We start from the raw sequence: 25,090 nt of genomic DNA on the forward strand, positions 1-25,090 counted from the left end.
GTCTTAAAAATCAAGTTGTAACTCTGGATAATCAATAAATCACCATAGGATACTAGGAGGAGATACTAGGATGTTAACTGGGATGTGTTTAGAGAATCATTCATGCAACAATGAAACAAAAGTCTATTCCTGAATTGTTTTAATACCAACAAGCATATTATTTTTGTTTGTACATGTAACTGGCTGCAATTTTCCTAAAAAAATAATATAATCAAATGCTTCAGCATACAATTTTCTGTCAGTGTCAATGATATCCATGCACAAATATCCCTGTTTTGTTTTAGCATTTTCATCATCATGAGTTTGATCTGCACCATGTGCTAAGCTGAGATAGTCTTTGTAAGTAAGTTGTTTCAAACTCAGAAAACTTCTACTTCTTGGAAAATCCAACAGATGACATGTTTGAATGCCACCATAACAACATGGACAGCACACAAAATTAGCATTCTTCTTCACACACATCTGCATAACTAAATCAGTCGCAGTTCCACATGCATGAAGGGAGACTCCAAGTTGAAAATCTGCACTGAAGTAGTCCAGATTACTTTGTACCACTGTGACATTCTTCAGATCAAGAATTTCAATTCGTTCTGTAGCTCGCAGTAGAGATTTTTCCTTATTCTCGACGAGTATAACATGACATTTCGGTAATAAATATGCCAGCAATAATCCTAAATGCCCACTTCCACTGCAGAAATCTACAATAGTGGAAACGGAATTTCCCACAATTTTGATACACGATTTTGCCATGCTCTCAAGTTGTTCGCATTTTCTATCAGCCCTCATTTCTGGTAAGGAACCTCCACGTGGATTCAATTCAAGAGGCACATTGTTCCAACAGAACCCTATATCAGAACCATATAATGAATTGGAATTCATAACTGATATATTAGAGGAGGAAATAATTTGAAGAGCTCTTTCTATATTTGTTTGTTTGGTGAAGCTCTTTTTCTCCATTTTATACTGAGACATATCGGATTTATAAAGGCTTTGTTTGGTGAAACTTCCATCAACTATAATATCCAATTGGTTTGAAACAGAGGGTAAAATGAGATCAAGCTGATGACGAAATTCATAAAGCAGGTTTTTGTACCAATTGTGTGTCAGTGGAAATTTTTTTTGTAAATTATAAATATCTAAAATCTTGAAAAATATATGGAAGTAAGGAAATAAAATGATGTCTGATATTGTCATGGCTGGTCCCTCTGCATATTTATGTGCAAGATTTAACGCGTCCTTAGGAATATCCATTGAAAACTTCTTATTATTTTCGTTACGAGCTACTTTATATATGTTATGAATTTTGACAGGTTGTGATAAATGGTATTCAAATCTTGATAAACAGTTGGGAATTATAATGCTATTGGCGTTGGTAGCTATATCTCTAAGCAATTGCTTCAAACTTTGGGGCATATCTATTTCACAAAACATTGTCCACACAGAAACCTCACTGCATGCCATAAGACAATTGCCCCTGAATCCCAACAAGTACTCAACTTTCGTGTTATTACTTTGTTGGATTATTTTCCTGGCAACAGAACTCACTCCTGCAATTACATTATTATTAACAGTGATGATTGGCCACGTACAATATGTTGATAACTTAGGTAATATATTTTCAACATCAATGACACTATATTTCACATTGATAGTATCCAATTTTATACAAACATCCAATGGGGATGAAATCAACTTCAACTTCAATTCCAAATGTTCGGATTCACATACTGCAAAGACATAAATAATCGATAGTGATTCAATTGAGATAGAATAACAATCAGAATCTTCCTTATAGGCCTTGATATAAATTGTTGATTTCTCCCAAGACCTGAAACAAAACAAGTTATTTGAGTAACATGAAGAAACTTTCTACTTCAGTATGGAGAGTAGAGAGAAGGAGAACGTGTCACCCTTGATTCATTATTTTTGTGGAGAAGCATATGCTTGAATTTAGTTTGACCAGCTTCATTACGTATTATAAAATAATAAAGTCCTCCGCTGCGTCTGTCACTTCGCGATAAACTCAAAAGATACTGGACGGATTTCCATGCGATTTTAACAAATAGATAAAATAGGAAGGTTTAGGCGTATAATTATGACGATAATTATTGAAAATTTCGGAATGAGCCCGTTCCTTTCTATCTCAAGGACGATGCTGAGCAAACTAAAAGAGATAGAGAAAAATTATCAACTACAATTTTGTAGAGCTAGAAAAGTTTCATGGGAAACTTCGCGATGCCATGTATCTAACTCTCCAGGATAACGCACACTAATCAGTTTTCACAATGTTGATTTGATTCGAAATATTGCTACATTCAAAGTGGTTTTTCGTATCAATATACAAATCAATGTGACCTATCTTCAGTATTTATTTCTGATGAAGAAAATCATATTTGGGCGATAAATGATTATATTCATCCCTTTGCACCTTCGGCTTCGGTGTAAAGCGGGAAGCGGCTCACAGAAGAGCAAGCTCGTTTACAACCATGTTATCAACACGTCGTGTTGACACTGGTGTGAAGTTGGCAGACTGTTTGACGGAGATAGCCGAAGTCTCGGACCAGTGGCGCACTGTCGAAAATACGAGGATGTATTGATATCTAGTTAGCCTACACCAGTTCCATCCATAAAAAAATATTACTTTACCATAGCAACGAACAATGACCCATTAGAAGTGTCAGTGTGAAATTTGAGGTCAAAAAATAAATAAATTTAAAAAAAGATGTCCACCGAAATTGTGAAAATCGAAAAATTGTATCGAGTAATCATCAAGTACCTGTATTTAAAATGGTTAAGAGGTAAGCAGATTTATGAAAATATGCTTAATACCCTTGGTGATCAATGTCGTTCGTATGAGACCGTGAAAAATTGGACTGCAAGCTTCAAAAGAGGTAAATTTTCCATTGAAGATGATGACCGATCGGGAAGGCCAGTTTCTGTGTCAGTCCCCGAAAATATCGATGCAGTTTATGACATGATTTTATCCAACCGTCGAATTGGGCTAAAACGAGTATCTGAAGCACTGAATATTCCATACGAACGCGTTCATCATATAGTTCACGTCAATTTGGACATGAGAAAAATTGCTGCAAAATGGATCCCCAAATGTTTGAATGTTGACCAAAAGCGTCCAATATGGGCTCGATTTGTAAACTATGTAGACTTCTTAAGCCGAATTGTAACTATGGATGTATGGATGAGACTTGAGTACATTTCTACGATCCAGAAACAAAGCAACAATCGATGGAATGGCGACACTATGATTCTCCAAGACCAAAGAAGTTTCGTGTCAAAAAATCTGCTGGAAAAGTTCTTGCTGCAGTTTTTTGGGATTGCCATGGAGCAATCATGATTGATTCTTTGAATAAGGATAGAACAATAACCGGAGTTTACAATTCGACATTTTTGACCACTCTCAAACACGAAACAAACAGACAAACAATTTTTCATTATTATCCATTATTCTTATTTTTGTTATCATGTAGTCAGTTGTCATGTCGGACTGTTTATTAATTTATTCTTGACTTCCCATAACAAATTTAAAAAAAAATACTTTTATTAGTTGTATAAAATAGTTCCGAAACGTTGAATTCATAAGTGATTGTTTTTCAACCTGTCCAAATTCCTGCGATATTTTACTTATTTCAAACATGGGCGTGAATACTGCAGAGTCGTAAATTTTCTTCCAACGAGGAGGTAATAAAAGCTGTGGAGGTCTGGTTTGCGCAGCAAGAAGAAACATTTTTTTTGAAAGGTCTAGAGTCGTTGCAGATTCGCTGTAATAAATGTATCCAATTAAGAGGAGAATTTTTTTTGGGAAGATTATCGACTCGTATAATGTATTTTTGTCTCTTTATTGATTCCTACCTTCTGTGCAGCTTCATCACAGGTCTGAAAATTTTTTTACAAAAACAAATCACAATGCCATTAAAAACACAAAAAACATTTTTACAAGTTTTACTCACTCAATGTGAGGTTTCACAAAAGCCTCGCTCCATCCGAGCAAAATACTATGGTCTGAAATTAGGTTCTCAGAAAACAACCGACGAATCTTTATGAAAAACACTTGAATCTTCAAGGATTGTGCAAATTGATGCAGATGAGTTCGACTATTTTTCATATATTCCAACAAAAATTACATTGTCGGTACGGCTTATCTTACAGGTTATATTCACAGAACATCGAATCACAGAGACAGATAAATAATCTACTAACAAACACGGTACTAACCTACACCAGCGGGGTAAGAAGAGAAACCCCAGAGTCATTTGTTACATTATTATGTTTTTTCTTAATGAGATGTACTAAATTGCAGTAAATGGAGTTTATTTCCCCTGTATCGCATTTACTGCAATTTTGTACATCTCATTAAGAAAAAACATAATAATGTAACAAATGGCTCTGGGGTTTCTTCTTCTTACCTCTCTGGTGTAGGTTAGTACCGTGTTTGTTAGTAGATTATTTTTCTCTTTCTATGATTCGAAAAATAAGAAGAATAGCCGAACCCATCTGCATCAATTTGCACAATCCTTGAAGATTCAAGTGTTTTTCATAAAGATTCGTCGGATGTTTTCTGAGAACCTAATTTCAGACCAGTAGTAGTATTTTGCTCTGAGCGAGGCTTTTGTGAAACCTCACTCAATAGTGAGTAAAACTTGTAAAAATGTTTTTTGTGTTTTTAATAGCATTGTGATTTGTTTTTGTTAAAAAAATTTCAGATCTCTGATGAAGCTGCACAGAAGGTAGCGAAAGGTGGCTTTTCTGACTCCGTTTTCACCCGATAACTAATCCCAATAAGAGGAGAATATGTTGAGTAAAAAAATATTTTGACATTGAAATTTTGTTTGGTTCTATAGTAGGCTAAGAATTTTTCAATATATCTTCGTAGATTTCTCGCGCAAATGTAACGGAATTCTTCGTTTTTTTTTTTCACAAGAAGAAATACGGCGGGGCACGGACACATTTGATATGGTGAAACGAATATTCCGTGACCAAATTGCGGATTTTGGAGGGACAATGGAGTGGATACTTAAACTCTCGGTTTTTTTACAAGGAAAACGGGGACGGAGCACAACCAGATTTTGTACGATGATTAAATAGGAAGAAATATTTTGTTGACAAAATTGCGGAAAATATTCTGCAGAAAAATTGCGGACTTCGGATGGGACGGCGGGGTTGAAACTTCAACCCTTAGCGTTATTTTTTTTCACAGAGAAAACGGCGACGGAGCATAAACAGATTTTGTGCGATGATTTAGTAGGGCAAAAAGAAAATTAAGTTAAGGGTTAAACTTTCAACCCCGATGTCCCATCCGAAGTCCAAAATATTCCTTTTGCCCTACTGCCCAATTGGTTCAAAAAATTGACTTCGGATGAGGCCTGCAGTTGAATTTTCAATCCTTAACATTGAGAATTCGTATAACATAGAAAAACGTAATTACGGCATCATAAAAATTAGACAAAATATTCTTTAGGACTAAAGCATCAAACACTGATTGAAAAAATTGACTTCGGTTGGATATTATGAAAATAATTCTTTAGAACGATAGCATCAAATATTTAGTGAAAAAAATTGACAATTTTCAATGTTGAGGATTGAGAATTCAACCACAGAGCTTTATCCGAAGTCAATTTTTTCAATCAATATTTGATGATATCGTCCTAAAGAATAATTTATATGATTCAGGATTCACGTTTTCCTATAAAATACGAATTTTGAAAGTTAGGGGTTGAAAATCAACCCCAGAGCTCTATCCGAAGTCAATTTTTTCAATCAATATTTCATGCTGTCGCCCTAAATAATATTTAATACAGTTTTCATGATGCAGGAATCACGTTTTCCGATGAAATACGAATTTTGAAAGTTAGGGCTTTAAAATCCGACCCCAGACCTCCATTCGAAGTCAATTTTCTCGATCAATATTTGATGCAATCGCCCGGAAGAATATTTTGTGTAATTTTTATGACGCAGGAATCACGTTTTCCTATAAAATACGAATTCTGAATGTTGAGGATTGAAAATTCAACCCTAGAGTCTCATCCGAAGTCATTTTTTCCAATCAATATCTGATGCTATCGCCCTAAAAAATATTTTGTATAATTTTCATGATGCAGGACTCACGTTTTCCTGTGAAATACGAATTTTCAATGTTAATGATTCCGGTTTTATTAGGAGAATCAGTTTGGATTTTGATTTCCACGCGGTTAAAAAGGTGTGAGTGTATGGCGAGTTATGTGAATCAATTTCTGGAAACGGTACAAAAGTTACGAGGAACGGGATTCAACATAGAATGGATTGGATCGTTGATGCTGGATGAGAAGTTTTCCCCAATAATCATGGCGATCGAACATTCAGGTATTACAATACCCACAGATTCCATAAAAGCGAAAAGGCGGCAGTATATATCTATGGAATAGGTCACCTACAGCCAATCTGGAAAAAACCTCACCTCAAGAATCGACTCGGAATCAATTTGTGTGTTAAGAGCACTTTTGCCATGAAGATATCAAAAAAGATGATGGATTCATTATAAACGAAATCGAAGTTGTCATCCCTCGTGAAAAGTAGACTCTTCCGAATAAGAATATCTAACTAATAAAACTACGTGGTTCAGAAATAGATATCCTTGAAGAATTTTGTTGGTATAACATAACATAATATGGTTTCAACGATTGATTTCGTCATTTATTATGAATGAATAAAGCTGATTGCTTAGTCCCCTTTATAATGTGAATTGTATTTTACTGCATATAATTCAGAGAACTCATATTTAATATAGATTTGAAGAAAGGTATTCGAAAAATCATCAGAAAAAACTACGATGACCCATAACCTAGAATAAAATGAAGGCTGTTCATTTCAAATTGATACTTAAATTCCCACCCCTTATCGATCAACCTAGCGATCGCAGCAACTCCTATTTTCCCCGTGTATGAAGACACAATTTTAGTACGGCGATCGTTCTCCTTCTCTCTACTCTCCATAGTTACAGTGACAACCCTAAAGGCTATAGCAGAAGCAGGGGGGTCATTATAATAGAAAATCAGAAAGATAAACCAAGAAAGTGTATATGTGATGAGCGAGGAAGAACCTACCAAGGAATTGGTTCGTGAAGCTGATGAAATATTGAAAATCATCTGAAAATTCAGACCGCATTGCAAATCCAAATGAAACTAAAATTCCTCAAAACAATGATACTGTTGAAAGCCAAAAAAAAACCGGGAACACTTAGAAAATCCAGTAAAGCTCCGAAACCTAAACTTTATGAAGATTTTTTTAACTATTTGAGTTTGGGAGATGCAGATGTAAGTGGGTGTTCAGGCGCAATTTCGATTTTGAAAATAATGTATAGATCTCGTCTAGTGGCTAAAGGTTTCACACAGGAAACTGGTGTTGATTTTCATGAAACTTTTTTTGCCGGTGGTTAGATTTTCTACTCTGAGACTGTTGATTACTCTGTTGATTGAATTGAATTTGGATATTACACATATAGATGTCAGAACAGCCTTAAATGTTTTTTTGCCAGAAAAAGTATTTATGGCTGTGCCTGAGGGTTTGAAAATAAATGATAGTAAAGGTAAAATATTGAAATTGAACAGAACGATCTCAAGCAGGCTTCAAGAGCTTGTTATGAAAGGGTAGGTGTTTTTCTGAAAGATTAATGGCCATTTGCACCGTTCCATTGAACGAGATCAATTCCTTAAACATCTTTTTTTTCCATAGAGATTCTATGCTTAAACTCGTTTTAGAGCTTAAGCTTCGTTCAATCAAACGGTGCATACGGCCATTAGAATTTGAGAGATCTAAGTTAGAACCATAGAATATTTTGTGCTAGTGGGTATGTTAAAAATAAACCCATAATATTCGATATTGTTGGTAACATTGTTTGTGCCTTGATTATGTATTTCAGTGGTCTATGTTTTCTGAATAAAGAAAGTTGGTCTGCATTAAGACCAAATCGACGCAATTAAACGAGAACTTCACCGTCCGCTAGCAATAGAGAATAACACCAACACCTCTGATGAAATTCACATGCCTGGGCAACAACACCCAGAAAACATTGATACTGAAAATCCATCTTGCACAGCAAGTGAGCCTGAACACCAGGACGATAGGGAAGAGCTCCACCGACAAGTTGACCCTGACATGAGGAGATACTTCGCCGAACTGGAAGGGACAGATCCTCTTCATCGAATAGCACCTCCCCGACTCAATACATCCAAGAAACTGTCACTTATAATCGACATCTTGAATAAGGACGTTTTACCTGAGTACCTACAGAACGGAAGTTCATTGGAGTATCTGCATCTAGTTTTTTACTGTGCGGCGCTAACAACAGCGCAAACCATAGGGGCAAAAATTCGCCGAACGAACAACGATGGTCCAAAATTACACAAATTACACGCGCCAGCATGGCAGAAACGTCTTAAACAAAAAACAGAAAGGCTAAGAAGAGAGTTTGGACGACTGACGGAGTACTTGAACGGGAATCGAGGAAGAAAGGCTGTGAAAGCTGCCAAAGAGATCATGGATAGAAACAGGACACTCACAGAACGAGAGACGGAGAATGCTACAGCTGACCATTGCCTCGACACTCTGAAGCAAAAATTAAGTCTGTATGCGGAACGCCTGAGGAGATATAAAAGCAATTATAGCCGGAAAAGAGACAATAATTCATTCGAAAAGTCGGAAGAACCGAAGCGAAGCCATTGAACAATTCTGGACCGAACAATTTATCAACGAAAGCTCAGTTCAATGGAGATACCGGATGGATTGAAGATGAAAAATCTGAAGCTATAAAATATGAGCCGATGCAGCATGACATGATCACAATTGAAGAAGTAAAATCAGCTATCAGAGGACTACAAAACTGGAAAGCACCTGGGCCTGATGGATTACAGAACTTCTGGATCAAGAAAATTTGGATCATGCATAACAAATTGATCTCCGCAATAAATGATGTCATTAAAAATCCTCAACGAATGCCAGTATTCCTTACACATGGCACAACATACCTGTTACCTAAAGACCAAAGGAATACAGAGGACCCATCCAAGTACCGACCAATCACATGTCTTCCAACGATGTACAAATTAATCACATCGTGCATTTCAAACCGAATTCACAACCATTGCGAAAGGAGTAACATCATCGCCATGCAACAGAAAGGATGCACCAAAGACAGCCGAGGGTGCAAAGAACAACTAATAATAGATTCAGTTATCTGCAATCAAGCGTTCTCCAAGCGGAGGAATCTTTACGCTGCGTACATGGACTACAAGAAAGCATTCGATTCTATACCTCACGAATGGCTCTTGACGATCTTGAAGATTTACAAGGAGGATCCCAATATTGTTAAGTTCCTGAAAAACGCCATGTCAACCTGGCGTACTAGTCTTCAAATGAAAGCAGCAGATTGTTCCATTACAACAGGACCTATTCCAATAAGACGCGGAATTTTCCAAGGAGATTCGCTGAGCCATCTGTGGTTCTGCATGGCCCTGAATCCCTTGTCTCATAGATTGAATTCTAGGAACTACGGATTTTCCATCAAAAGCGGCAGTAGAACTATGATGAAACTGAATCATCTCCTTTACATGGACGATTCGAAACTCTTCACATCTACCAAGAAACAAATGCAAAAGATGCTGAAAATGGTAGAAGGATTCTCGGAAGACATCAAAATGAAGTTTGGTTTAGAAAAATTTCGACTGCTGAACATAACGAGAGGGAAAATAGAAGATGGTACGTTCAAACTCAAGGATGGTGCAGAAATTCAAGCATTAAAGGAAGGAGACACATCTGGGCATAAAACAGGCAAGAAAAATCAATCAGAGCCAGATGAAAAAAGAATTAACGGAGGAGTTCACCCGAAGATTGAGAAGAATAAGGAGAACTGGTCTTAACAGCATGAATCTGATAAAAGCGATCAACACCTACGCTTGCTCGGCGCTGAGCTATTCATTCGGTATCCTCTCTTGGACGACCACCGATTAAGCAGCTTTACAGAGAAATATAAGGACGATGCTGACTAAACACAATAAACATCACCCCAAAAGATCAATAGAACGGACAGAGCTACCACGATATCTAGGCGGTAGAGGAATTGTTGATTTGTCCAACCGTATGTCCCAGGAAATTGAAGGACTTCGAAAATATTTCCTGTTTCCTAGTTTGTGTTGCTGATAGTTCTACGCCGTTGAAGCTACAACAGGATCACTTGGAAACCGTCAAACACTCTGCAGAAAGAAAAATGCAGAAACTAATTGGCAAACCTTTGCTTGGAAGGCACCAGAACGAGGTCAACCATGATTACGTCGACATATCTGCGTCGAACTATTGGTTGATTTCCGGAAGGTTGTTTCCTGAGACAGAGGGCTTCATGCTCGCCATCCAGGATCAGGTGATTCCAACTAGAAATTACATGAAATATATCGCCAAGGATGCCTCAGAGGCCGTCGATAGCTGTCGTTATGGCTGTGCGACACATGAAACTATCCAGCACATCACCGGGGGATGTCAGAAGTTCGCGGGTACGGAGTATAAAAATAGACATGATGCATTGGCACTAAAACACCAACTTCGAAGTTCGAGAAAGGTTCCTTATTACAATTACCATCCGGATGCTGTATTGGAAAATGAACATCATCATTCCAAATAATAACAATCTTCTAGATAGGCACACTGAAAAAATTTCAAAATACAGAGATCTCGACAGTGGAAGCTGAAAGATATCAAGACCATCCCTATTGTCATTTCATCTACAGGCCTGATACAGAAGAAACTACTAGAGAACTTGAGGAAACTTCAGTTGGACGAAAATATCTATAGAGTCATGCAGAAGGCGGTACTGCTCGGAACGGCGAGAACTGTACGCAAGTACATGGGGAATGCAGAGAAATACCCTCTGCTCCGACAGGAAGTGCGGGTGGAGCAGGAATACAACCGACAGCAGGGAGCCGAGGAGCGACCCGGACCCGACCACCACCACGAGCCCGAAAACCTGGAAAGGGCTCCAACAGAGCTTAATCCTTTTGATATCTGAGATATCTGGGATAAGTGAATTTTCTCCTGGAGAGGAGTGTGAAAGCCGCAAGGCTAAAGTCATCATAATAAAGATTTATTTCCAACAGGCAGAGCCCAGTAACAGGAAATCTACAAAAACTATAAACTAAAATGCGAATAGGTAACTTATAGAATTGAATTGAATTACAAGGAGATGAGAGCAATGAACAGTGAAACTAAAAAAGTAAACAAGTTGCTAACAGAAACAATTCTAAATTAACATTCATATCTATTATCACAAAAATTAATGAAAGTTTTACATATCATGGAAACCATGTCAGAGTGAATATCACAGAGATGTGAGAACTAATTGAATTAAGAACAAATCATATACACAGGTGACTGTAACAATATATTTGTTCTGGGTGTAGCAAGGTTGAACTAGTGTGCGGATCTTGAACTTGGGCGTCGTACATGAAATCCTACTCTAGCGAGTAGATCGGGACAGTCAACAGTGCCTTTCAAGAGTCTATGAAGGAACCTCAAACAAGCAACGCCCCTCCTGACATCAAGGTCAACTGCACCGAATTTATGAATTCGGGATAAACACCCTCCTACTTGAATATCAAGTACTTCTCTGAACAGCCTTCATGTGATGTCTATGGCACTCGTTGTATGGGTTCCATACAATGCATCCAAACTCCAGTTTGCTCCTCATAAATGCATTGAACAGCAAAATCATGGTTCCCAGGTCAGAAAAATATTTGCTATTACGCAAGATGAATCCATACATTCCTGACGTCGTACTAAGTAAATGACCAACTTGAGGAACGATTGTGAATCTTTGATCGAAGACAATGCCAAGAAATGCCCAATGGTAGTAGATTTCTGCCACACCAAATCAACAGTGAGTTCAGAGCACGCTGTAGGCGAACGCAATCTTCAATAGAGCCTATATCACAAAAGATTTTAAAATCGTCGGCATAAGCCAATGCACGAACAGGAGTAATTAGCTCCCCAACAGCTATCACCATTCCACCATGCCATCTCCCAAAGCTGTCCCCACCATCAAGACCTTCGAGCAAATCATTGACAAGAATAATAAACAGAAGTGGACCTAGATCTGGTGTATCCCAGGGTTCTACCTGGGATGAAGAAATATAAAGTACCTACAGAGCAGCGTGCCTCCAGGTAGACAAACTGCTGACGACATGACAGATATGACATAAAAAAATTCACTAGATCATCCGAGAAGCCATACTGAGTTCTCAACTTATGTATCAGAAGTTTATCATCAACCTTATCAAACACCTTCTGAAAATCAATGTATATAGTGTCCACCTGGCCAGTTCTATCCAGAATCTCAGAAACATGCTGAGAGAAAACCGCCAGATTAGTAGTACACGATCTCTTTGACATGAAGCCATGTTGTTCCTGTCTTATCAAGTGCCTCACAGCAGGATATATTTTCTGGTATAGGGCCTTTTCCGATATTGCTGGTTTTACTGGCCCGCAATCGAATAACAATAGAACTCGAACGACTGGGCCAATAGACATCGTTTCTGAAATACTGATAGTACTGTTCAGGAATATCGGAACAGACGGTTTGTGTGATCTCAGCTTTGCAAAATTCGAAAGAATAGAGATCGGCCTATAATTTTTTAAATCAGTTGGGTCACCACTTTTCAACACCGGTAAAACCTTAGCCATTTTCCAGCACGATGGGAACTTGTTATTTTTGAGAGCCATGATGAAGATATACAACAGCGGGATCGATAGGGCACCAATAGAATCCCTGACGAGGAAACTGGGAATGAATGAAAAACCAAAAGTCAGATGCATCACCCAAAATCTTCATCTCTGAATCCCGAAGGAACAATTTGTTCTCCACTGCAATTCTTACCTTCGATATAGCTCTCAGAACCCTATAGCGATCTAAGAGAGCTCGTGTTTTGAACTTTTTATATTTTTTTATGGATATAAGGCTACAGCCCCCCATACAAGAAATCAATCCTTTTATGTTATTTACCTTCCGATACGATTTTTAATGAAAATATTGCATTCCACGATTATTTATATAATTTATTAATGTATAACGTTCATGCGACTTCTTCAGTTTTGTTTATTTCAATCATAATCTAGCAGTCCGTCCCTGCATGGGCGATGAATTGTATAGCCGCGAATTCTTGCATTCGGACAGTCATTCGGCTCCACCCGCAACTCTTCGTGTCGGTCAGATACGAAGTTTTAACGAGTAAAAGGGCTACGATTAAAGTCGCCCCTATCCGCTTCAGTCTACCCGCTAGCGCATAGACAACCTAGCGTGTGTTCGTATTCGTTCGTTTTGAAATCATTGGGGACAATAGTGTTCAAAATATTTTAAAAACTGATTTCGCCAGGCTTTCGCTGACGGAAAAAAGCAGTATCAAACTGTTGGGTAGACCGACTTCCGATTCAAATTTAACCCAGGCAGATGAAACTCCAAAAACTTCTTACACAAAACGATTCTCAAGACAAATGTATAAGAAAAACAAGTGGATATGTGGCTGTGATACTGTGAATGCGTTTATTATTCAACTCCGCTGGAAGTGATAACGTGTGGGCAAGGGCAGGATGTAGAGATTTGAAGCACGTTAATGAAAAAATTAAGAAGCATGAGCTATCTGCCAAGCATGTAAATTGTTCGACAGAATCAGCTTTTCTGGGTACGACTGATATCGCTGCTCAATTAGATTCAGCTTACCGGCATAATATTACTAAGCACAACGAGCAAGTAGATAAGAACAGGTATGTTTTAAAAAGAATTATGAATTGCATCAAATTTTGCGGTAAACTGGTTTTAAAATTTCATATTTTTATTATTATTCTAATAGTAGCCCCCTAATGAACTAGATCATGAGCCGCCACTGAGCAAGATGGAAACCTTCTTCGACGTTTACACTTGAATGTGGAACTGTCTTCGCTCATATTCCATTAAGAATTTCATAACAGATTCCGCAAGCAGAATCAACATCATTAGTCTCCTCCAGAACACCTGACCAATCAGTTTCATAGATATACCGGTACAAAATAGGAATATCAGCTTTTCTGAAATTGAACTCATTGTTTACAAAATTATGTGGTTCTAGATCAGGAAGGCTATGTAAAACACTTCGAAGAACAATGTGAAGACGTGGATGATAAGAATCCTCCACATCGAAAAGAGATGATTCCTCCTCTACACTACATATTACTGTAGAAAACACGAGGTCTAAAAGTTTGCGACTGCAATTGAGCACGTAGTTGAACTGTTTCAATTTTAGAATATTCGAAAAAACATTCAGAGTAATGGACTTATTATCATTAATATCATCATTATAGTAAAATGGGGCATTAAAATCACAGAAGATTAACAAATATCCACACAACATGCAATTCAATGATAACAGGTTATCAAAAAAGAATTCATGTGTAGAAACATCGACCCTCGGTGGGATATAAATCAGAACGATTACAATGGTTCGAGATCTTAAGTCTAGCTTACAAGCAATGACATCAATAGATGGAAAGGGCTGACGAGCAGGAACTCATACACTGCCAGCAAAACACCACCACCAGTGGACGCACCAGTAGCTTCCAGGTCCCGATCACACCGAAACACGCAATAACCCTCAGGAATCAACTCCGACATCACATCACCACGTTGTTTCAGTTACACCAATAATGTCATAATCACTCTTCAAAATACCGCAAAAGAAATTCACAGCGGGTTTCATAAAACTTTTATTGCCCAATCAAAGATTTGACAGTTACTCGATTTCAAAAACGAAGTCAGTATAACTTTTTCATTCCTACATATATTGAAGAAGTAGCAATTGATAATCATTGAATGGACGTATATAGATCATAATTCGGTGGGAGAATGGTATTCCAAATTCTCCTGACTGAATTATTGATTGAAAACAAAATTGACTTTTATCCGCCAATCAAGCGTTGATTCCCCGATCGAGCTTTATGAAACCGGGGGTATGTGTTCTAGAATTCAATCCCCTTGCCTTCTGATAGTAGCATGATAGACTGCAACTTGGTTCAATCAGTTCACCACAATTGTTGGTTGAATCTTCAAGGAGGATCTATCGGCCGACGTTTCAGGAAAAAACGGTTAATAGTTACACCCTCAGGCCAGAATGCGGACTCCATTAACTGAGACAGATATTGGGTCGTTCCCATACTGGATCTTGAATTTAGTCCCCAAGAAACTTCAGTACATCATCAGAAGTACTAGAAGGGCTGAGTCGCGAAACATGGAGATGAGCCATAGACCTGTTCGGAGCACTGATCAAAGTTGAATTCTTCAATGATCCTACTATCGGTATCCTTGTATTACCTCGACTTCTCGGATTGGAAGTGGACGTTTTATTCCTGGACTTCGACTCACGCTTTCCATCAACTAACTTCCATTCAGAAGTTTCGCCTGATATTTGCAATGTATCTGCCGAGTTTTTATTGTCTCCGCTCGTATTTTCTGGTTTGGACCGCCTGTAGATACATGGAGTCTATCAGTGATGTACAGGGTGGGCAAAATTGGTGATACCTGAACTAAAAATTTTTAACCCAACGAGATAGAGGAACATGAATAAACCATTCATGTCATCTTTTTTCGAGAAACTAATAATGTCATCAACTGCATTCCTCTATCTTCTTTTGTTTTTGAGTTATAGGCCAAAATTTAAATTTTGGCGATTTCAACTTTGGTCATTATCTCCGTTTCTATTTAAGCTAGGATGTTGAGATGAAAACATTATACAAACATTTTTTTATAGCAATCCAGTGGCGTACTATGATTTTTTTCCTACAGGTTTATTTGCTGAGCTATAACATAAAGTGGTTTTTTCTTATGAAAACAGTAATTTAAAATGACTTGAGAGAATTGCCATTTTTTTACCGTTTCAGAAATATTTCATACATCTCCCTCAGTCTCTCTAAGTCATTTTAAACTACTGTTTTCATAAGAAAAAATACATCTTTATTTTATAGCTCAGCAAATATACCTGTTGGAAAAATCATAGTACGCCATTGGATTGCTATCAAAAAAGTGTTTGTACAATGTTTTCATTTCAAAATCCTAGCTTAAACAGAAATGGAGATAATGACCAAAGTTGAAATTTTAATTTTGACCTATAACTCGAAAACAAAAAAAGATAGAGTAATGCAGTTGATGGCATTATTAGTTTATCGAAAAAAGACGACCGTAATGTGCCATGCATTTTACTCTATCTCGTTGGGTTGAAAAAGTTGTAATTCACCAATTTTGCCCACCCTGCACAGGGTATCCCAAATTGCTTGATTTTGGCTGTTTCACGATATCTTCATTTGTTTTAAAGATATAACCAAATTTTGATATTTCATCGATTTCGAAAATGTGCCATAACTTTTTCATTTTCGAAAATATCATCTAGTCTAGAAGTACCAGAAACAGCCAGAATCAAGCAATTTGGGATACCCTGTACATATGTTCAACCACCTTATCAGAGGCGCGATTCCGCACATCAGCTCTAGACGTACGAATCCGGGTATTACCTGGGGAATCTCGCACAGATGTCAACGGAGATAAGTGGGCTCCCTTTTCATCAGATATTTTTTGTATTATTTCAATCAATGAATTTATTTGTTCACTTTGTGAAACTATAATATTCCTTAATTTGTCCATTTCGGAGTACAACGGCCCAATTGCTTCATGTACAGCATTAAGGACTATTGAGCCTAATTCATTCTCTTTGAAATCAGTATACATCCGAGTGCACTGAGAGGAGTCACTTAAAGATCTATCACAGGATGGACAAAGAAAACCGTTGATGCCAATATTTTCCCGCATTTTGTTATAATCCTCTAAGGAAATATTGAGACACTTGATATGGGAATTATTTTTAAATAACTTGCAAGAAATTGGATCGTCGCAACGATCAATCTTGTTCGAAAACAGAGAGCAGCTGATACCACGTATTCTCGACATGACGATATGAGATGGTTCGTTTGCTAGAAAACATGCTGTCAGATTGTCAGAGGTTTCTTGTTTTTGTTGATGATAACAGTAGTAATTCCAGAACTTTGAATAACGGTCTTCCACAGTTTTAGCACCTCTTCTTTTAAATTTATATCTGTGTGATATCCCTACGACTTCTTCTAAGAAATTTATTTACGCTGATGATATTCCCTCGCATTCCGTCATTCCGATTTAAGATGCGCAGAGAATAATCTATCAACAGATTCAGAAATTTTGAGGAATTACTTTTTCTAGTGGCATTTGCATCCTAACCCAAATAAAACCGAGGTTTCTTGTTTCCATTTGAATAATCATCAAAATTATAGAAAATTGAGTGTAGTTTTCGGTCATTCTTTTGTGGAACATAACTTCAATCCTAAATATCTAGGAGTTAAGCTGTATTCCCTGTTAAATTTCAAAGCCCATTTGGAAAATTTGCGTCTGAAGTTAAAAACTAGGAATAAAATCCTTCATAAACCAGCTGGTACTTCATGAGGTGGTGATGCAGCCCTAGCTTTGGTTTTTTCGGCTGCTGAATATTGTTGCCCCGTTTGGGTTAATAGTGCTCATGTGCAAAAAATTGATGCACAGCTGAATCTTTCCATGAGAACTATAACTGGAACTATTAGATCTTCACCTATTTAATAGTTACCAGTTCTTTCAAACATTGTAACGCCTCATATTCGTAGACAGACTGCGGTCATGAATTCCTGGAATAACTTCCAATCCTATCCCGACTCGTTTCCAATTCTATCCCACATTGAAGAAAATACGATCCCAGAACTGAAGTCGCGTTAACCTTTGTGGTCTAACTCTTTTCTTAATTCAAACATGAGGGACAAAGACCTTTGGCAGTCTGAATGGAATACGTTCACTATTTTCAACAAAGAATTAGTTACCGATCCCTCGAATAGAGTTCCTGGTTTTGATTTTCCCAGGAAAATATGGTGTATTCTGAATTGTATAAGAACAGGTCACGAACGTTGCAATAGTATACTTTTCAGGTGGAATTCAGTTGAAAGCCCTAGTTGTGAATGTGGAGGATGAGGATGGTTTTGGGGCTATACATGTGAATCGTTCCAGAATCTCATCTTTTCAATCTGTTACGTCAATACCGTTCCTTTATTACGATCAGAGCGAAGTAACCTGAAAATCTGCTCGCTCACTTTCCTCCGAGATGCAATTCTGGAACTCTGCTATTCAGTTTCCGAACCTTTTTTGAATTGGGTTGTCAATTCTAGGTCAATCTGACATATTGAATCTAATTTTATTATTTTACCTTTTTCTGCTTTGGTTTTCTCCCAATTTCAGATAAAAGTTTTTGTTGAAGAAGGAATTAATTTTCGCAGTGCGAGATGCCTTTCAATATAAAATATTTCAGCTTATTTCGTGAACAATTTCATTAGGAACAAATCAAGCTTAAATTGGCAGAAAGCAGTTGTCAACATGTAGGGAATACTAAATCTCGTGACATCTGCTTGGTGACACAAAACGTACAAATCACTGGGCAATGCACTTAATAAACTGAATCTTCTTGTGGCATAACAATCTGCAGACATTGTTGCGATCACCGAACATTGGAAATGTCGAGATGAACTGGAAATATGTCAGATTCCTGGTTATAGATTAGTAAAATAGAATCCGATTATTATGGCGCCGACTATATTGACCAATCGCTTATGTATTATGACGCAATTGCAGTGTTAAGTTTGGTTTCATTTAAAACTCCTTACAACAGGTTTTGGATTTAATGACTTCGCTTATAATGACATGTCGCTTACAATGACATGATTTCAGATACAACCGTAGATAGAGGAAGGGGAAGATAACGTAAACAACAAGAAAAGTGTGTCCAACATCTCTATGTTTTTGTTGACATTTACTGTGCATCTACTCCATGTTTGTTTACGTTTACCCCAATATTTGAATGTTAATTATCGTATTTGTGTTCGATAATTGTAATAGTGTTTCGTTCATTTTAAGACTTGAGTATCAAGAATTTCGTTGTCGGCATGCCAGGAAATTGTGTAATTTGTGGAAAATATGCCGAAAAAGATAGATTCGGATTGGGGTAAAAAAAAAAACAAAAACAAGTTGATGTTGGACCCAGAGAGCTCTCCTTCGTAGCTGTGCAATGCGGTATCTTCTCTTTCCTCTATCTACGGATACAACAACTTTATTCGTGGAAAATTTCTCCGGTTATAGTGACAGCTCGATCGTTTTCTCGAGCCACCCCACCCCCTTTCATGTGACGAGGTTTGATACGATACGAGATATATCTGATTTTTTTTTCTAAAAATGAATAGTTCTTCATATTTAGTTTTTTTTTTTGTAAGAGATGATATATTTGAATTTTTTCAATAAAAGAAACATATAATTTGTCGCTTTTCTCTCAAACTAAATCCATAAAAAATATCATCAATTCTGCTTTTGTGACCTTATATGACTGGTTATCACGACGTGTTTTCCATTTCCCCTCAATGTCATTATGAGCGGACTCTACTGTATCTGCCTTTTGTCGTGATAAAGGAAAGCATGGTGGAAGTGCACTGTTCTGTAAGGGCTCTCATAAATGCTCCGAAAGACATGAAATCAAATTATTGAGTATAAAAAAACTGTATTGAAATTTCTTCAGCTCAGTTCACTTTACATAACTCAAAGCGTCTAGTTGTATGCATCTATAGGTCTAAGGGTACGTTCATAACGAAGATGCATGGATGAGCGCGGTGGAGGTCGCGGTCGCGGTCGAGGTTTACATCGATGCCTGGCAGTACATGTCGAAGATGCTTTCCTTTCAGTCAAAGCTCATAAACGAACTGAAAAATAAATACGTTACCCTGGTGAATGTCACGTGATTTGAAGAGCGCCAATAAGCGTGCAAGGTACCTCGCGGCAACAGCCCGATCGCCATATAAAATCAAACTATTTTGTTCTGCGATCGACATCGCTGTAAACCGCGATGATAAGCGGCGAGGGTGAACGGGTGAAACATCCTTGGTATGTACGGTCTCATTAGAATATGAAGGTTTGTTTTGACATCGATGTAAAGATCGCGACCGCGACCTCCACCGCGCTCATCCAGGCATCTTCGGTATGAACGTACCCTAATACTTAGAACATAGAATATCAGGAAGGAGCTTTTTCGAATAAATGTGACGGGAATTGTGCGACGGAAACGGCCATATTGGTCTTCCAAGTTCTGATTTGAAAAGTGGCAGACTTGGAAGTCAAATGATTCTGTTATCTGTGGCCAAATGAACAAAGTGATGTTTTAACTTCATTTTGGTAATTTGGATTCTTGAAATTTGTTGGAAATAAGGATTTTGGATATTTTATCGTGAATAATTCATAGGTAGGTGATTTTTTAAGCTGAATATCAGGTAATTATTATGAGTTTCTGAATTTCATGACATAACAAGGTTATTCCATGACAATAACACTCCATGGGCGTAGGTGATTTTAAGTCAAAGACCTTAATACCATTAAGTATATAGCCAAGCAGTGTTAGGCGGGGTGAATTTCCGCTTTGATTATCAATTTGAACGAGCGTGAAAAAGCTTCTGACTTTACGTCAGTGCTTTCCAAATTTTTTTGATTAATCAGAATCAACTGATTATTGAAGTTAGTGTTTTGGAAACTTCATTGTCCTACGCCACTGTTGAAACGGAAATATATGTCGGCCATATTTCTCCTCTATTCCGGTCAAATTGAAATGAGCAATATGCTCCTTCCTGTTATTCTATATTCTAAGGTCTAATACTACTCCACAAGCTGATGTGGATACCTTTCTCCAAAAACTCGAATATTAGAAATTGTTTGCCGTGAAAGGACGGAATATGTTATAATGGGTGAGCGTCAATTCTTCTAGGACCAATAGGGGAGGAACTATCTCTAAAAGAATGATAAATAAAAATTGATTTGACCTATCCTTCCCCAAAGTAAAAAAAAAAGTAGTTAAGTCTTTCAAACAAACAGAGCATATTAAGTCCCTCAAGGAAAACTGGAGAAGAAACAGTAAGGAGTGGAGATCCTTTAACCATTGTGAAAGAATTCAAGGACTACTTTGGTGAAATTGCACCCACCCTCACACGTGGCTTGTCAGATCAGGCAGCATTCAGAGGTACAGACTTGGCTTGGGAAATCCTTATTTGCTTTTGATGTTGCAGGGTCGGAGATCACTAGGGTGGTGAAAACGTTTAGAAACCAGGATTCATATGGACATGATGATATCCCTATGCGTGTGATCAAGGCCTCATTGAACATAATAAGCACTCCTTTAGCATATACAATTAACCCTCTTTTACAGAAGGGATCTATCCTGATAATTTGAAGATTGCCGTCATCAGGCCTGTTCATAAAAAAGAGACACTGAAGATCCAGGTAACTATAGACCAATAACCAACTTATCATTATTTTCTATGATCTGAAAAGTTGTTGGCAAACAGGCTTCTGAGGTTTTTCAGGAAATTTTTGACATCACTGCAAAATATCAGCATGGTTTTATGAAGGACAAAAATGTTGACACAGCGATTTTTGCTGTGTCAACATTGCAATAGTTGAGGCATTGGGGTAGGGGGTGATCTCAGCTGGCCTGGTTTTAGACCTGCCCAAGGCCTTTGACTGTGTAGACCATGCACTTTTGCTGGCAAGTCTGGAAGCTTGTGCACTCCTATGAGTCTGGGGGGAGAGAGAGATCAAAATGGGAGTACCGCAAGGTAGTATGCTAGGTCCCCTTCTTTTTATTATCTATGTGAACTCACTCATTTGGACCTTTTTTGGGGATGGAGTGCTGACAATGATGTATGCTGATGACACGAATTTCTTTGTTAAGTCTATGGATATGCCATCTGTCCTGAAAATCTTAGGTGATGTTTTGAACTTGGTTGGACAATGGTGTTGTGATAATGGGCTAGTAATGGACATCCAAAAGACCGAGTGTATATTTTATGGATCTGGTCGATCTGAGATTAAATATCCACAAACCATAAAAAATCAGGATAATAATATAGAAGTACATGATTCTGTTAAGTTCCTGGGAATTATTGTTGATTCTCAACTGAAATGGGGCACTCATTAACTGCAAATTCACAATGATGTTAATGGTTATGGTAATGTTAACGGTGAGCTACAATGTAAACGTTTAAATAATAATAAATGATAGAGATACTACGATACTGTTCACATCAATGTTAATGTCAAGCGTAATGTTAATGATATTTCTTGAATTTATTATTATTTAAGCGTTAACACCGTAGCTCACTTTTAACATTACCATTGAATTGACAGTTAAAGATCCTTTATTAAACAAACTTTCAGTCAAGATTATTCTATGGTATAATTTTTTAGGAAGGGTCCACCCATGTTGAGTCTGTTTTCGTCATACAAAAATGGGCAATAAGATCTATACTATCATTTGGACATAAATAATCATGTCAGGGTCACTTTAAAAAAATATCATTTTGACAGTCTATGGTCTCTACATAACGTGCGTTCAAAACATAGACATAGAGACATGGACTGAGCAATGCCAGCATGAAATTGGCTATTTATTAGAAAGAGAGAAAAGCTCGTCGGGATATACCTTTCTCTTTTTTGTTCACAAGGTGTTCTGTTCACAAGGTGAGTGTAGACCAATCAAAATTCTAGAAAAAGACAACTGCATTCCCGACGTGTTTTTCTCTCTGTCACTTTTTTTGACCGTATTTCATGCATAGATATAAAGGGAAGGCACAGTCCATGTCTCTATGTCTATGGTTCAAAAAAATTCGTCGTCAAGTAGGCTATGGAATTTTGAACGTCGATATTTCGTGTCTAAACGTAATTCTTAGCTCGTGCTTTACTATTTTCCAGGTGGACTGTCATTTTAGCATTTTGGATTGTTGTTGAATTAAAATTATCAGCAAATTATAAAGATGGTTTTTACGGACGTGTGAAAGGCTTTTAGTATTGAATCCTACTTCAAAATTGGGAAGTAAATTGAAGGAGAATGGAAATATTCTGTTCCGGCGATTTCATAGAAGCCTATGTTGCTGTAGGTTATTAAGTATGAACTTTTCCATTGTCTTGTTTTGCGATGTGTTGACGAAACAGGTATGTTGAAACAAAAAAGGAAGTGGTCGACCAAAGAAGAAAACTCTAGAGTTCAGCAATAATGAAAACATGATGACAGAAGCTCGACAAACCTCTGTTCGGGTTTTATCTCAAGTGGATGGAGTATCCGTTGGCATATGCCACCCGATTTTGAAAAAAAGATATCCATTTGTTTCCATAAAGATTGACATGTTATCAGAAAACTGAAAAGGTTGTGATTACCTAACCTTGTAGCATCCAAGAAAAATTGGAGTTCAGTATACATCAGTCAAAGGCAAAATGTGGACCTACTTTCTTTTATGGAACTTTAATAGCAGAACGTTATGAAGGAGAAAGCATCATGACTTTTTAAAGCTGAATTGAATTTTAATAAATTGTCCAACAGCTATTTTCATGTAATTCAGTTCTTTTAGTTAAGTCATGGATTTTCAGTAACGACTGAATCAATTCAATATTTATAGAGAATTAATAAACATATTATTGAGATTCTTACTGTGATTTATTCTTATGACTGAAGTAGCCAGAACCTTCTTACAAAAAAAAACATAATACCACGATCAATTCAAGATTCATGTCTCTTACGTATGAAAATAGTGGACGGTTAAAACTTTTACGAAGAATTCTTCTAACCGCCTCAGATTGTTTGGATTCTTGTCATCTTACTCAATGAAAGAAATGCTTTTCGAACGTTGGGTGAAATTTACAGGTAACTTTTTCTAAAAAGTGCCTTTCCATACAGAATTACGATTTATAGGTTAATGCCATCATTGTTAACATTTTGGGAAGAAGTAATTCAAGGAAAGACATATGTTCAGCCACCGAACATCAGCCTTCAAAATTTCATAGCCTACTTTACGACGAATTTTTTTGAACGCACGTTATATAGACTACTTCTATTTCTCCACAAACACCAGTATTACTTTGAGGGCTGTAGGAATGTTATTAATACAAGAAGAACTGAACCCTACTTTTTAACCCATACACTCCTCAACTCTAAGGGAGAAAAGTGTCCATTATAGAGCGATGAAATTGTTTAATGCCTTAACAAGGAATTTTCAAGGCATCAATCAGTTTAACCTTTTTCTGAGGATTCACAACTATATACATCAGTGTGAACCTCATAACTTGGAAGAAAAAAATTGTTTCCGAGATATTTTTTTGGCATATCTGTGTTGTGTATATTAATTGTTGAAACGAAATGAATAAACTATTCTATACTATCATATTATAATATGGTTCAACTTACATTTTGCAGGTTTCTTTTCAGACACTATTAGCAAGCTGTCTCTGAACTCTTTGCATCATTCGCTTATTCAAAACCTTCTGACGGGATATGAAGCATAAAAAAGATATAGTTGATAACATGAACATAAACAGCTCAAATGTCCAAAATGCTCGTTCATCATAATAGGCAGCACTATCACAACTCCGAAGGACTACTTCTCCACTTGAACATTTTAATAGTTCCTTATAGTGTGTCTTCATACAAACTCTAAGGTTTCTGCTATTTATCTCCGACTCTATAGTTCAAGGAAAATATTGAAAGTGTTATAATATTCTGTTTCATTTCAGAGAAAAGTCTAACGTAAACCTACCTGTGCAAGGTTCACAATCCTTGATAATTTCATAAGTTTCGTGTTGCCAACAAGTTGAGTTTTGTTCGATAACAAATGTACGTTTCCTTGAGATATCCCTAGCCTCTGTCCACTGTGATTCAATGATCAACACCAATATAGTTAAGCTATAAGACAGTGACAGTAACTTCACAGTAATATGGTATTTAATAATCATAAATCCTGAGGACCACTTACAATCCTAAAACAGTTATTCCCAAGAACATACGCCTTTTTGGACAAGATTCTATCATTGTCACAGATTACATGTGGTCATTGTTCTTAATGAAAATCACAGAACACTAATATAAAAAATAAAAATCAAAGATGAGAATATAATTAACCTAACCTAACACCTAAC

General features: G+C 37.2%; 1 protein-coding gene across 2 annotated transcripts; it reads right to left on the reverse strand.

Moving 5' to 3' along the window:
- Positions 1–106: 106 nt before the first annotated feature.
- On the reverse strand, positions 107–25,090 carry LOC123307367 (glutathione S-transferase C-terminal domain-containing protein homolog). 2 transcript variants are annotated; one of them, XM_044889651.1, is made up of 4 exons: positions 24,928–25,090; positions 24,712–24,857; positions 24,363–24,636; positions 1,803–1,828 (listed from the first exon to the last, which is right to left on the reverse strand). In XM_044889651.1, the coding sequence occupies exons 1-3, from the start codon at positions 24,981–24,983 to the stop codon at positions 24,380–24,382; spliced, it is 459 nt and encodes a 152-aa protein (XP_044745586.1). In that variant the 5' UTR covers positions 24,984–25,090; the 3' UTR covers positions 1,803–1,828; positions 24,363–24,379. The 2 variants fall into 2 exon arrangements, with proteins under 2 accessions (XP_044745585.1, XP_044745586.1); XM_044889650.1 differs by lacking the exons at positions 24,712–24,857; positions 24,928–25,090 and having other exon boundaries at positions 107–1,828; positions 24,363–24,496.

The sequence above is a fragment of the Coccinella septempunctata genome, chromosome 2 (assembly GCF_907165205.1).
Source record: "Coccinella septempunctata chromosome 2, icCocSept1.1, whole genome shotgun sequence".
NCBI classification, from domain to species: Eukaryota; Metazoa; Arthropoda; class Insecta; order Coleoptera; family Coccinellidae; genus Coccinella; species Coccinella septempunctata.